The following is a 14,673-nucleotide window of genomic DNA, read 5'->3' on the forward strand; positions in this document are numbered from 1 at the left end:
CGTTCAAGAATATTACCAGAATCTCCTTATATATGTGTCCTTTCTATTCAGCCCACAGCTTCCTGAGTCTGACTGCCTAAGTCCTAATTGCAGCTCCCGTATTTACTGGGTGGCAAGGGTTGGTCAAGATAACAACTCTGTGCCTCAGTTTCTCATTTGCAAGATACAAATAGTATCTCACAGTTTCATATCATGACTAAGTGAATTAGCATTAATAAAACAATTAGAACAGCACCAGGCATATGGAAAATATGTATTAGTTGCTATGGAAAAATAATTATTAATAACCTATTATAATTATTATATGGAGTACATAATTAGTCATTGTTATTAGTATAATAATACTAATCGTCATTATTTCTCCAGCTGGGCACTCTTTTTTCTATTCTTTGTTTAGTCATTATTGCCTAAGCTGTTTAGCAAATTTAACTTTAAATGCCTCTTTTTCCTTTTTACTTCTGAAATTCCTGTTCTAAGCATGTTAAGCTTCCTGACTCCATCCTCCAACCCTCTTATTCTTTCTTACATGCTTTCATCTCTATATTTTGGCTCTGCACTTTGAGTTATTCTCAAACATCATCATTCAACTTACAACAAGCATCACAGAGATGTGCTCTACTCTAATTCATTTACTGATGTTTTCAGTTTAAAAATCATGTTTTTCAGCTTCAGAAAGGTGTGTTTAACATTTGAGTATCTCTAAAAGCTCTTCCTTCATTCATTCAAGTCTTTCTCTGCCCCTGCAATAATCACTAGCTGTTTCTATAGGAAGAGACCCCACCCCATTAGATGTGCCATTATTTTTCTTTGTTGGCTTGCTAGATCTGAAGTGTAGTTGTTAAAAGTATTTCTGAAGGGCTGGAATCCTATGAAAAGTAAAAGGGAAGAGGACCTCTGGCCCCCCAAGGCTTGGCAGTGTCAAGAGAATCTGTGAGCCCTACTGAGATGAGCCCTGCTGTTGCTGTTTCCCTTCAGGCCTGTAGATCTCTGAAGATCAAAGATCTCTCAGGTCCTGCTGGCCCTCCCTGCTGGGCTCCAGGGCTGTTCTCTAATCACTCATCCAACCCAGGGCGGAAGGCCCAGCCGAGGTCCTTCTGAGCCCCACTTGGCTCAGCAGAAGTCAGTAGCTTGGAGTTGGACATAAGGGGAAGAGTTACTTGCTGTGTACCCAGAACTCATGCTTTTCTTTGACTTAAATCTTTATTCCAAATTACTTTTAGTAAATGAGAAGTATGATTACAGTTTATTCTTATCCAAACTGCCAGTGGCTTCAGTAGTTTTTATTTAAACATAAATTTATAAATCACCTAAAATTTGAAATGTTGCCTTTGTCTTGAAGTAATAAATGTATACTTTTCAGAAAAATAAAAAATGAATGGTCAAAAATATTGAAAGATAATACTTGATAAAAGTTTTCCTTACTGTAAATTTCCCCTCCTTATTCCAAGAGTCAGAAATATCTCTCCAAGTGTGGTCACCAGCAAAGGAGGCCCAGTAAAGCATGAAAGAAGTAGCAGGGAAGGACCTGATGTCCCATGATGGAAGATCTTGGCTCCAGCTGTGTAGGCCCAGTGCCCTCTTTGAAGTTCATTACCCAGAGTGGTGCACAGACAGCTCAGCCTTGGGCAGGCCAGTGCTACTGACAACTAATTTTTTTTTTTTGGTACCGGGGACCGAACTCAGGATCTTATAGTTTTTTGGGGGGTTTTTTGGTACTGGGGATCGAACTCGGGTCCTTAGCTTGTGAGGCAGGCGGTGGAACCACTGAGCTAAATCCCTGGCCCATCCGAACTCAGGATCTTGCACTTGCAAGGCAGGTGCGATGCCACTGAGCTAAATCCCCAGCCCCCGACAAGTAAATTTTAAAATGAAGCTGTCAGGCGTTTTTAATATTTTCTGTAAGAATTTCTCCTTCCCAAGTACTGTAAGTAAGGAAACTCAAGTCCTATATACCCTAGTTGCTATTATGAGCATGCAGAAATACTTCTCTACTTCTGGGAAGTATTCTGGGTCTGTGAATGTCATGACTAGACAAGATCCTAAGGTCAGAGAAAGAGATTTAAATACATTTAAGGTCAGATTACCTCACTGAACTTAGAGGAGGAAGAATGCAATTTGGCACCATTTTTAAGATCTTAACAAAACTTAGTTTTCATACTGTTACAAATTTTAAACAAAATTGCCATTTAACTCCTATTTTGTTGCTCGGTGCCCCATCATGGAGGATCTACATTATATTATCCTTAGAATGTAGCTGAGGGGTTTCTATGTCCTGCAGAACATGTTTCTTCTTTCCATTAGGTGCCCTGACTCTGACTGACACCTGGCTGTCCACTGAGGACCCTGCTTCCTCAGTAGCCATAGCGAAGGATGGATGTTTTTTCTTCCACATCCAGTACCACTGGGCCTGAAGGTGGGGTAGGTGTCCTGCTTGCTCTTCCTTGCCCATCTGAATGATTGATTTGTCCCTTCTGCCCAGAACCTCAGTGCCCTTGAAACACATGCCATCAGATTATGCCAGTCAGCTACAATTCGAGTGTAGGCCCTTATTCTTGTCATCATTTTTTTTCATGCGTGGTGATGGGATCAAACCCAGGGCCTCATGCATGTGAGACAAGTGCTGTACCACTGAGCTACATTCCCAACCCCATAATTCACTATGGTCTTCATAGCCAGTCAATAACTTACCTTTTACTTTTTTGGCTTCCCTATCTCTAATGATTTGAACTAGGCACATCCCAGACCTTGTCATGCCCAGAAAGGTATCTCTTCCAGATTCCTCAGTTTCAAGACTCCTGTTCTTAGCCAGACATGATGACATATACTTTTAGTCTCAGCTACATAGGAGGCTGAGGCAGGAAAATAACTTGAGACCAGGAGTTTGAGGCCACATGGACAACATAGTGAGATGCAATCTCAAGACAAAAGAATTCTGAGCTACTTTATCTTTGCCTTTGCTTCTTCTAGTTCCCTAGCACAATTCCCCAGGACCCTCTAGTCACTTGACCTGCTATTTCTTCTCACCATCTGTTCTCAACCCTCCTGCACAGTTTGGGTTTTATGCTCTGTTATTATAGTCATATGAATATTCACACGTTTAACTCTCTTCCTCCTTATTTGACTTAAATGTTAGAATCAGAAGAAAACTTTGCCATGTCCTCCTCTCCAAATCCACCAATGTGTCAGAATCTGTGCCCTCATATTCTGCCTTACTGTCATTACAGCAGTAAACTGTCTATTCCACTCCCGTACTTGGGTACCAGATTCCATTTCCTGTCACATACTTAAGGATGTTTTCTCTGCTGGGTCAATGGCATCAGCATGTACATCTGCTACAATATCTTGTATATTGAAGAAACACAAACCCTCTCCTGAACATACCTGTTCCTTCAGCTGCCATCTCCTTTCTCTGCTTCCTTTTAATAATAAAAACCTTTAAAAATAATTGTCCATATTTGCTATCTTTACTTACCTTCTTCCCAATCTCTACTGTACCCACTTCCATCCGGCTTCATCAACACTCCACTGAATCTGCTCATCTTTCGTAGTAGCACGTTGACACCATCACCACTCTCCCTGAAACAGTTTTCCTCCACCTTTTTTCAGAATCACCACTCTAGATTTTCCTTCTGCATCATATGTGCTGCTTCTTGGTATGAATCTTCATCTTGGTATAGATCTTCATCATCCAAAAATCTGTATTTAGGAAATCACCAGAGCCCAGTCCATAGGCATCCTTCTTTTTAACATCCCTTGCTTCCTAAGTGATCTCATCTAGTTCTGACACTTCAAATACCAATTATAAATTAAATCACACCAGTTTCTCCAAAATTTATATCTTTACCTTGGACCCTTGAACTGTAGATTCATATATCCAGTGAATCATTTGATATGTACTTGGAATTCTGAGAAGTATCTCAAAACTAACATGTCCAGAAATGTATTCATACTCTTTCCAAAATTTTTCCTCCCACCTCTTTTGCCATCTCAGTAACAGGCAATTCTTCCCATTGCTTAGGTAGAAAACCTGAGTCATTCTGGACAATTGTCTGTCTTTAATATCTCACATCCAATTCTTCCTCTTGTATCCACCTTTTAAAAATATATCCAGAATCCAACCACTTCTATCAGTACCTCTCTTCATTCAAGCCATCATCATCTCTTGCTTGGACTCCCTCAGTAGCCTCCCTGTGAACTCTCTGAGTTCTCTTTGGTCTGTACCATCATGATCCCCTGAAATTGTAATGTCATGTGACTCCTTTATTCAGCCCATCTGGTAGTTGCCCATCCATCAGAATAGAACCGTACACAATGTGACATGATGTGATTCCCCAGAGTGGGAGTCATTGTTTTTTCTCCCAATTCTGTTCTCCTTCCCAATACAGGTAGGATTATGCATACTTTCCTGGATCCTTGAAATTGCATGAACCCAGTGACTAACATGCTCTGGGTAGTTTAATGCTGGTGGAAGGGATGAGACACTTCCAGGTGGCACCATTCAGAGTATTCAGAGCAGTGCATGATCTGTCATGTTTTCTCTCCTTCGGCCACTCTGAATGGCGCCTGGTTCATCAGTGTGGGTTCCAGATGAGGAGCAGAGAACCCAAGTGCCCTCCTGTGGGTGCACAGGATGAGCCACGTGTTGTTTTCAACCTCTGAGACTCATGCTTATTGTACTGGCCGTGTATGTCAGCCTGTCTGGATGTCATGCCTTGGCCCCTTGCCAGTGTCACCTCCACCTTTCCCTCTGCCTGTTTTGGCCACACTGATTTTCTTCCCATTCTGTACACATGGCATACATATTCATGCCATTGGACTTTACTTAAAATTGCTATTGAAGTGGAAAAAGGAATTTTTACTCTTGAAATATTGAGTCCTCCGAGTTTAAGTTTCTTTTACGGGAAACCTAACAATAAAAATTCATGTTTCTCTCTATAGGTTGGTACATTTGTTTTAGATCCAATGTGTGGACTTGGAACAATACTTTTGGAAGCTGCTAAAGAATGGCCAGTAAGTGGTAAAATTTGGTATAAACTAACCAATATATTTACTTTAATCAGTATGTGTGTGTGTGTGTATATATATATATATATATATATATATATCCATTTACCATTTGTTATTTTTAATGTTATGAGTTATTGTTCACCATAGCTGAAATAGATTAAAGAGATTTATTAAACTGCTGTTTCTTTTCTGTATGAAAATTTTAGGAGAATGTGATGATTCCAGTAATTAGTCATAGCCTAGGCTATACTAATCCCCAAATTCTTTAGGCATTTTTAATTGTAAAATATTAACAGATTTTAAAATTTTAACAGAAGCTTTTAATTTTGCTAAAAAATCTGTTAATTTTTACCATTTGAAAAAATACAAATAGTGTTTCCTAATTACTGAGATATCTAATAGCTTTATTTCTACTTAAAATGCAAATTTCTTCCTCCATAGGATGGGTATTACGTGGGTGCTGATGTCAGTGACTCACAGTTGCTTGGTGCCTGGGACAATCTGAAAGCTGCAGGCCTTAATGATAAAATTGAGTTGCTTAAAGTCTCTGCCATAGGTAAGAACTACAAACAAGATCATTTTCTATATAGGAAGGTTTAATTGTTTATGCTCTATAATATATCTGTGGGACTAGCACTTCTAGTATTATAACTTTATTTTTCAAAGGGTTCCTAATTAGGAGGCAACATTTATATAGTTTTTCCATTAGCATTTAAGTAAAAGCATTCCATTTTAAGCAGTGTTTGTTGTATCTGAATCGTTTTTCATTTCATAAACAGGGATGAGCATAAAATAAAGAGAGCAGTATAATAAAAATTATTTGAATTTCTTTCAGATAAACTATATGAAATGTTCTGAATTCCCTTATCACCTTCTTGCCTCACATTGGGCAATATCCCTGATACACACAGGAGTGAAATAACCATCTGCCCCTGTTTCTAAAGCTATACATTGAGAAGCTAGGAAGGTCTGGGGCAAGCAGGGACAGTTGGTCACCTGTGAGGTAGAGGGAAACCATTGACTGTGTACTGACTGGAAATCAGCAGTGGCAGACATGACTAAGAATCAGGTCTCTAAAACCCAGTTCAAATAACATTTCCTTAACATCTGTAATTTTTAAACTATTTTAGAGAAGTCTTACATTCTTGTTTCTCTGCTATTATGGTTTGGGTCTAGAGGTCCCCCCAAAGCCTCATGTCTTCATAGGTGGGGCTTTTTCTGAGGGGGCTAGATCTAGGGTGTGTAATTGATTCATGGTGTGATGCTAGGATTAAGGGTGTGAGTGCTACCCACCATAAGTAGTCTGGATAAGATATAAGGGATAGAAAGAGCTGTGGTTATCCCTTGCTTGCTTGCTTTTGCTGTCTTCTGCCACCATGAGCTGTCTGTTCCTGTGCCATCTGCCACCCTGCCTCAGAGCCAGCCACTTATGGACTGAAGCCTCTACAGACTGTGAGCTGAATAAACCTTTCCCCCTTTAACTTTGAACGTCAAGTATTTTGTCTCAGCAATGAGAGAAAAGCAACTAAGACATCTGCTCTTCCTATAATACACTTCTCTCCTTTAAAAATATTAGCACATTTCATTTCCAGCTAAGAAAATTTTGTTTTCTTGGCAGTAAATAGGTATCAAACCTGTGTTCAAGATGAACAAAATACTGTTTATATTTTTATTATAGAAAAATAGTAAAGAGGTGCATCAACAGAAGAAAATATTAGGATAACTTTTATATTAAAGCATAATGAAGCAGTCAAAGAAAATTTATGTGGTTGACTGAGATCCCATAGTTGTTTTCAGCTACTGACTACAAGGTTGGATTTTTTCTCCATTAAGTTTATTGACACATTTTAGATATAAAATACAGTTACATTCATCATTGGAATCTTGTACCTTTACAAGATGTATCTTAGTTCTTATTTTTCAACCCTTCCCCTGCCCTCCCTTCACCCCCTCCACCCTTCTTTATTTGGAGAGATTTTGTTTCCATTTATTTTTTCTTTTCTCATATTTTTTCTTTTCCCTTCTTTCCTTTCCCCTGCCCCTCCCACTTCCCCTACTCCTTTAGACCTTTTCTTCCTATTACCCAATATCAATTATACATTTTTAAAATTACAATATCAAAATTTAGAGGACATTACCGCAGGTTTACAGAATTTAAAAGGATATAGAGGGCATATTACAAAAATCCTTTTTTTTTTATTAAATTCTTTCATTGGTACATTGTAGGTATACAACACAATTACATTTCTCATTGGGAAATGTACCTTTACATAATGCATCTTGGTTCTTATTTTTTCCCCATTCCTAGCCCTCCCTTCACCCTCTCCACCCTTCCCTATTTACAAAGACTTTATTTCCATTTTTTCCATTTCTCATCATTTTTCCTTTCCCTTCTATCCTTTCCCCTAGCCCTCCCACTTCCTTCTCCTTTGCCCCTTTTCTTCCTATTTCACATTACCTAGTATACATTTAGTCCTTATTTACACTTCCAGTTTCTCACACCAGAGAAACTATTCGGTATTTATACATGTGTGTCCTATTTATTTCACTTAAGAGTATCGCCCCAATGTGCATCCACTTAGCTATAAATGTCTCTAATTTCTCATTTTTTATGGCTGAATAGTACTCCATTTTATTAAAAAACCACATTTTCTTTCTCCAGTCTCCAGTTGATGGGCATTTGGGCTGTTTCCAAGTTTTAGCTATCACAAACTGTGCTGCTATGAACATGGGTGCACATATATCACTGTGGTATGATTCTTTTAATTCTTTGGGGAAGATCCCCAGCAGTGGAATAGTGGGGTCAAATGGGACTTCCAGTCCTAGTTCTTTGAGGCATCTCCATACTGATTTCCACAGTGCTTGCACCAGTCTACACTCCCACCAGCAGTGGAGCAGGGTTCCTCTTTCCCTACAGCCCCTCCAGCATTTGTTATTGGTTGATTTCATGATAGCAGCCATTCTTTCTGGAGTGAAGTGAAATCTCAGTGTTGTTTTCATTTGCATCTCTCGAATGACCAGTGATATTGAACATTTTTTCATGTATTTATTTAGTATTTCTACTTCTTTTTCTGAGAAGTGTCTGTTCATTTCAGATGCCCATTTTTGGACTGGGTCTTTAAATTTGGGAGGTCTGATCTTTTTAAATTCTTTATAGATTTGAGATAGTAGACCTTTGTCTGAGGAAGAGCAGGTAAAGATTTTTTCCCACATTGTGAGTTGTCTCTTCACACTGCTGGTGGTTTCTCTTGCTGTGCAGAAGCCTTTTAATAAGAAGAGATCCCACTTGTTGATTGTGCTAGTTCAGGGGCAACTGAGGTTTTGTTCATAAAATCTTTTCCTACACTGATGTCTTCAAGGGTTCTACCTAACCTCTGTTCCAGCTGGTTCAGAGTTTCTATTTTAATATTTAGATCTTTAATCCATTTTGATTTTAGTTTAGTGCATGGTGAGAGATATAGGTCTAGTTTTAATCTTTGGCAAGTTGAAGCCCAATTACAAAAATCCTTTTTGAAATAAATTTGACAACTTCTAAGAAGTACCTTGGAAGACAAATTAATGAAACTAACTCTGGAGGAAATATAAAATTCGAATAGCACCTATTAAAGTATATTCCTAGCTTGAAAACCTACCTATATGACAACAACAGGCTCATAAACATTTTGACTGATAAATTATATCAAACATTTAAAGCAGAAAAAAGGAACACTTCTCCCCTCATTTTAGGAAGTCAACTTTGTGCTAATACTAAAACTGGAGAAAGATAATGGAAGAAAAAAGTATGAACATAGATAGAAATTTGTTTAACAAAACAAACTATTAGAAGTCAGATCTGGCAGGATGTAGAAAGTGGTTTTGTTATAGGGATGGCAGTGTTGGTTCAGCATTGAAAGATCCACCCCCAAAAGTCATCATTTTAACAGAAGAAAGGAAAAAGCCATATGATCCTGTCAGTAGTTGCAGAGAAAGTATTGGATTAAATTCTACAGCTGTTCATGGTAAAAGCTATCAGGAGACTAGAAGTAGAACAGAACCTTCTCAACATATCAAAGACATGTACTCCATATTTCCAACAAAAATGCCTTATATGAATGGAGAAGATACAATGCTTTCTCTCTAATGTGTGGAACAAGGGCAGATATCCATACTCTTCATCTGTCCATTAAACTTTGAATCATAGGCCCAAACCAAAATAGTCTGGAAATAAAAAAAAACAATTAGCATAGGATTGGCAAGGTATAAGTAAAATCTTTATATGCAGATGAAATGATCATCTACAGAGAAAATACTAAGAAATCTCTAGGAGCCCCTAGAACTTGTATTTGATTTTAGAAGGATTAGAAAACAAGGTATATATAAAAGTTCAGGTCTATGTATTCTTGCTATAAATGAAGAATTGGATATTGAAATTTAACAGTTATGTAGGAGTACAAAGGACCTAGAGAAGTGAAAATAAAACAGTGTTGGAAGACATTTATTACCTAATTTTTTTTTTTTTTTTTTTTTGGTACCAGGGACCGAACTCAGGACCTTGCGCTTGTGAGGCAGGCAGTGGAACTACTGTGCTAAATCCCTGGCCCTTATTACCTAATTTTAAGACTTCCTCTCAAGCTACAGTAATCAAGGCAGTGTTGGCATAAGGAAAGACGTATACATCATTGGAATAAAACAGAAAATCTGGAAACAGAACCACACATATATGTTCCACTGAGTTTTGAAAGATTATTTAACATTAACATTTTATAGAACATAAACTCAAGAGGAAAGGAAAAGATAGTGTTTTCAGCAAATGGTACTAGAACACCTGTTATCTTGTATTTAAAAAATTAACCTCAACCATTTATTTCCATACATAAAGATAACTTGAAAGGATCTAGGAACCTAAATATGAAAGACTAAAACTATAAAACTTTAAAAAAAAATTATAAGGGAAAACGTTTATGAATTTAGGGTAGGCAAGAATTTCCTAAGATACAGAAAACATAATGTATAAAAGAAAAAAATTGAGAAATGAGATTCCATCAAAATTTAGAACTTTAAATGACGTCGTTATGAAAATGAAAAGTCCTTAAACAGACCATTTTTATAATACATATAATCTATGGCCAGAATATATAAAGAACTCTTAGAGCTCATTAATAGACAACCCAATTAAAAAGTAGACAAAAGAAGATGATAAATAGTACAGCACAAGGAAAGGGGTGCAACACTAGAATCAGAAAAATACTAATCAGTACAATACCAAGATCATTCTATACACTCATTAGGGAGATGAAGTTAAAAGTTTTAAAAGAACAAATGTCAGCTTAGTTGTGAACCAGTTAGAACTTTCAAAGACTGCTAATGTGAATGTAAAATGATAAAACCATTTCGGAAAACAATATAGAAATTTATTGTATTACTGTTAAGAACCAACAGTTCTCTTCTTAAGTTTTTACTTAAGAGGAATGAAAACACATGTTCACAATAGATTTGTTCATACAAGTTGAGTGTCCCTTATCTGAAATTCTTGGAATTAGAAGTGTTTCAGATTTTGGTTTGAAATCCACTTGATCTGCAAAGAGGACAGCTACTCCTGCTTTTTTTCAGGTTCCTGTCATATGGGGTATTGTTTTTCACCCTTTAGCTTTCAGTCTATGAGTTTCTTTTTGTATTAAGTGTGTTTCTTGTATGCAGCATATTGTTGGATCTTGCTTCTTGACCCATTCTGCCAGTCTATTTCTTTTGAATGGTCAATTCAGACCATTAACATTGATGGTTATAACAGTTACATATTGACTTATCATTGTCATGACTTTTTATTTTTGTTGGATTCTCCCCCTTTGCATTTAATTTCTTGTTGCGCCCAATGGATTCATTCTTCTGGCCTTCCTGGGGTTGTGATCCTCATTGTCTTTTCCTAGGATATTGTCTAAAATTTTTTGGAGTGCTGGTTTGGTATTCATGAAGTTCCTAAGGTGCTCTTTGTCATGAAACTATCTGATTTCTCCATCAGTTTTGAAAGATAGTTTTGCAGGGTACATCAATCTGGGTTGGAGGCTGTTTTCTTTTAGGGCTTGGAATATGTCACTCCAAGCTCTTCTTGCCTTGATGGTTTGTGTTGAGAAGTCGGCTGTGATTCTGATGGGCTTTCCTTTGTATGTGATTTGTTTCTTTTCTCTAACTGCTTGTAGAACTTTGTTCTGTTGAGTTTCTAGAATCTTAACAATTATATGCCTATGTGTAGATTTCTTTTGATCAAGGCTATTTGGAGTCCTATATGCCTCCCTGTATCAATAAATGATAACTCTGTCCTCTAGCTGCTTGAGCTAAAAAGATCAGTTCTTTTTTTCACACTCCACATCCAATCCAACACATATCCTTGTGGCTCTACCTTCAAAGCTATGTACCTACCCTCTTACCAACAATTCCATGTGTTCCACTTTGGCTGATGCCACTATCTTTTCTTCCCTGGATTAGTTCACTATTCCATGCCCATCCTTCCCCCACTCAGGCTACTCTGACTGTGGCAGATCCTTTCAAGAAAGAGGACTGATTTGGTTATGTGGTGCCTCCACAGTCTCCATGCACACTTAACCCACTGCTGTCCACAGTTCCTCTCAGGCCCAGGCTGGCAGCCTGGCAGCTTCATGAATCTTGTAGGCTGCATGGGCATGACACACTCTGCTGCGACAACGGGGGCCAAGCAGACAGGGCAGGGAGAAGAAGTTAAAGGTTTAAACTTGTTCAATTTCACATGATTGTTAGACACCAAGTGGAGAAGATAACCAAGAAAGGGGCAAATGTGGAGTTCGGGGGTGAGAGTGGGCATCAATGGTAGAGGTAACATTTAAATTCCTGCCTCACCTAGGGAATGAGTATAAACAAAGGGAAACAGGGCTGAGTCCCAGAGCATATTGAGATGCTTAAGAGTCGTGGAAGGTGAGGATCAAGTAAAGGAACAGCTAGTGACTGAGAGTGAATCCAGGGGGAAGAGTTGTACAGCCTGCTACCAATTGGTAGGTAAACTGAGGTCTGGTGATTACACAGGCCAAGGGCTGTTTCCATGGAGCAGCAGGGGCAAGACCTGCCTGAAGTGGATTCAAAATAAAGATGGCTAGTTTATTTTTTAATTTACTTAATTACTGATTGATTGATTGATTGACTAATTGATCGTTGATTGCAGATGTAGACATTGAACTCAGAGCATTATGCATGCTAGGCAAGTGCTGTACCACTGGGCTACATTCCCAGCCAAGCAGGAATTTTTTAAGGATAGAAACTGGAGTTATTTTTAAGTACATTGTTTGGCCCTTTGTTACATATCTGACATTCTAGCTACAGTTATTCATTTTCTTTGTTAATTTGGCTTTACCTGTAACAGCTCTAATCATAATACAATTTAGAATGCTGAAGCCTGTGAATCCCTTTCAGCATTCTCAATTTCAGCCTTTCATGCCTTTTTACTACAGCAATTAATCACTTGCATGGACTGTAGAGTTCAACAGACCAAGTATAAATTCTGGCTTTACCAGTATTTCTTTGTTATGTGGCCTTCAGCCAAAAACTGAGTCTCTCTTGTTTTTATTTATTTATAAGATGAAGATAGTACCTATTTCATAAGGCTTAGATGAGAATTTATTATGTAACACGTGAAGTAAAATGCCTAAGAGATATCATGAATTAAAGATCCCTATTAAATGTAGATGTGTCTGGTAATTTAGTAATACCCTCATCATAATTTATCTTCCTATAACATCATCATATTCTTTATTGTGCTTTAATGATCTTTTCCACTTTTTTAGTGTGTTCTTTTTGTTTTATAAGCCTCTACTAGTGTAAAAATAGATGATCATTTAACATGCAGAAATTGTATGTATTTCTGAGTTTTAATCATCGTGAAAATTTGGAATCAAATGAGTATCATATGACAAGCTACAGTATCTTAGGAAATAACAATTAGTCACTGGTTAGGCTTTTTAAAAATGCATGAATATATTTACATTCTTAGTACAAGATGAAAGCTATAACATACAGATCTGAACAAGAGAAACACATTTATGATTTAATTAAATGCTAAAAGCATAACTAAGTAAAAGAAAATGTTTTCACTGCTCCCAGTTAGATGCTCTACAGTCTGTGTCAGACATTGCTTGGGTGATAACAAGATTACTGGCAACAACTGTGCTTCATTCTCAGGTGCCATTTATTGACACCCTTCTAAGAGCGGGATCTGCTTTTTTTCAGTACAGCCATCAATGCCCCATACTATCGTGGTTGCATTTCCTTCACACAAGCGTGCCTTCCTCTCATACCTGACCTGCCCTGTCTGCTTGGCCCCCGTTGTCGCAGCAGAGTGTGTCATGCCCATGCAGCCTACAAGATTCATGAAGCTGCCAGGCTGCCAGCCTGGGCCTGAGAGGAACTGTGGACAGCAGTGGGTTAAGTGTGCATGGAGACTGTGGAGGGGACGGGATGAGAAGCTCACTGTGGGGAGGTTTGGCTGACCTTGCTGCATAGCCTTTTTCACTTATATGGGAGCATTTAATGTCAATTTTATGTGATTGTGGGCTAGTATTTTTTTGTTTAGTAATACTTTTATTTGTCATAACCTCTTTCAGCAACCATTAGTCTTTTAAAATGCATTTTTAATGCCATAGTAAATACCAAATTTTCATTTCTCATGAAAGCTAATGATGAATTCAAGATTTGAGTGAAACATCTGTTGACATTTACCATCTACTGTGAGTGCTGTGGTGATGTCACTCACCAAATGAAATACGTCGACTTCAAAACTCCACTTACAGGGCTGGGGATTTAGCTCAGTGGCACTGTGCCTGCCTTGAAAGCACAAGGTCCTGAGTTAGTTCGATCCCCAGTACAGGGGGGAGGGGAGGAATCTCCATTTACTACTGTGTTCTCTTCAAAACTTGGTAGTTATTTTAAGGATTCATGGCCTAAAGCCAAATATTTATCACATGAAACCAAAGAAAATGCATTTAAATATCACTCTATGAAGCATGAGTTTTCATTTGGATTAAATAGCTCTTTTTCTAAATTAATTTTGCTCATATTCAACTCCAAGTTTCCTTATACACATCAACAGAATGAAACCATGGCTATTGATATGTTGGCTCCATCAAAAGACCTGTGCTAACAGTTAAATGCTGCCAGTTTTGTATCAAATTTATCAAATGCTTCAGAAAGGAAATTAAGTCAGTTCCAGTAGTGGTTGGCACTTTGTCCTCTGAATTCTTAGAAATTTAGGTTTTTGTCCCTGTGAAAGATGAAACATCTGTGAATGCTGTTGTAAGTTTAGCTCAACAGTGCACATCTTTGTTTATGCATTAATTCAGCAGACCACAACATGATAAAAATTAATATTCTTACTAAAATTCATGGAACAGAAACATACCTGGAATTTAACATGGTACCCATGTGACTCATAATTATCTCCACACAGGCTGCAGCACTCTGTCAATTGAAATAGAAACCTAAACTGGCAAAATAATCAGCTTTTTTATTTTTAAAATATATACAAAGGAACTGAATGCAAGCTATTTGTGATGAAGATGCTTAAATGCAAAACTATACTTCAGCACTCACTTTCTGTCTTTGCTTGCCATCATCAGTTGGGTCTACAAGTGTAAGTCTTTGAAGAACTTTACAAAAAGACCTACCATAGTG

At 37.8% G+C, this 14,673-nt stretch overlaps 1 protein-coding gene across 5 annotated transcripts in view; it reads left to right on the forward strand.

The window, feature by feature from the left end:
- Thumpd2 (THUMP domain 2 tRNA and snRNA guanosine methyltransferase) overlaps window positions 1-14,673 on the forward strand; it is a 49,277-nt gene that overhangs the window by 16,935 nt on the left and 17,669 nt on the right. For 4 of the 5 annotated variants that reach the window (XM_087216459.1, XM_021253766.2, XM_004839341.4 and 1 more), the window contains exons 7-8: window positions 4,939-5,010; window positions 5,449-5,563. In XM_087216459.1, coding sequence (XP_087072585.1) covers window positions 4,939-5,010; window positions 5,449-5,563 — 187 coding nt within the window. Of the gene's footprint in view, window positions 1-2,301; window positions 2,419-4,938; window positions 5,012-5,448; window positions 5,564-14,673 lie in introns of those variants that run through there. The other variant, XR_015453192.1, reaches the window with a different exon arrangement.

This window comes from Heterocephalus glaber, unplaced genomic scaffold, assembly GCF_053883595.1.
Source record: "Heterocephalus glaber isolate CG9 unplaced genomic scaffold, H.glaber_assembly_v1.0 deba00001457, whole genome shotgun sequence".
Lineage (NCBI taxonomy): Eukaryota > Metazoa > Chordata > Mammalia > Rodentia > Bathyergidae > Heterocephalus > Heterocephalus glaber.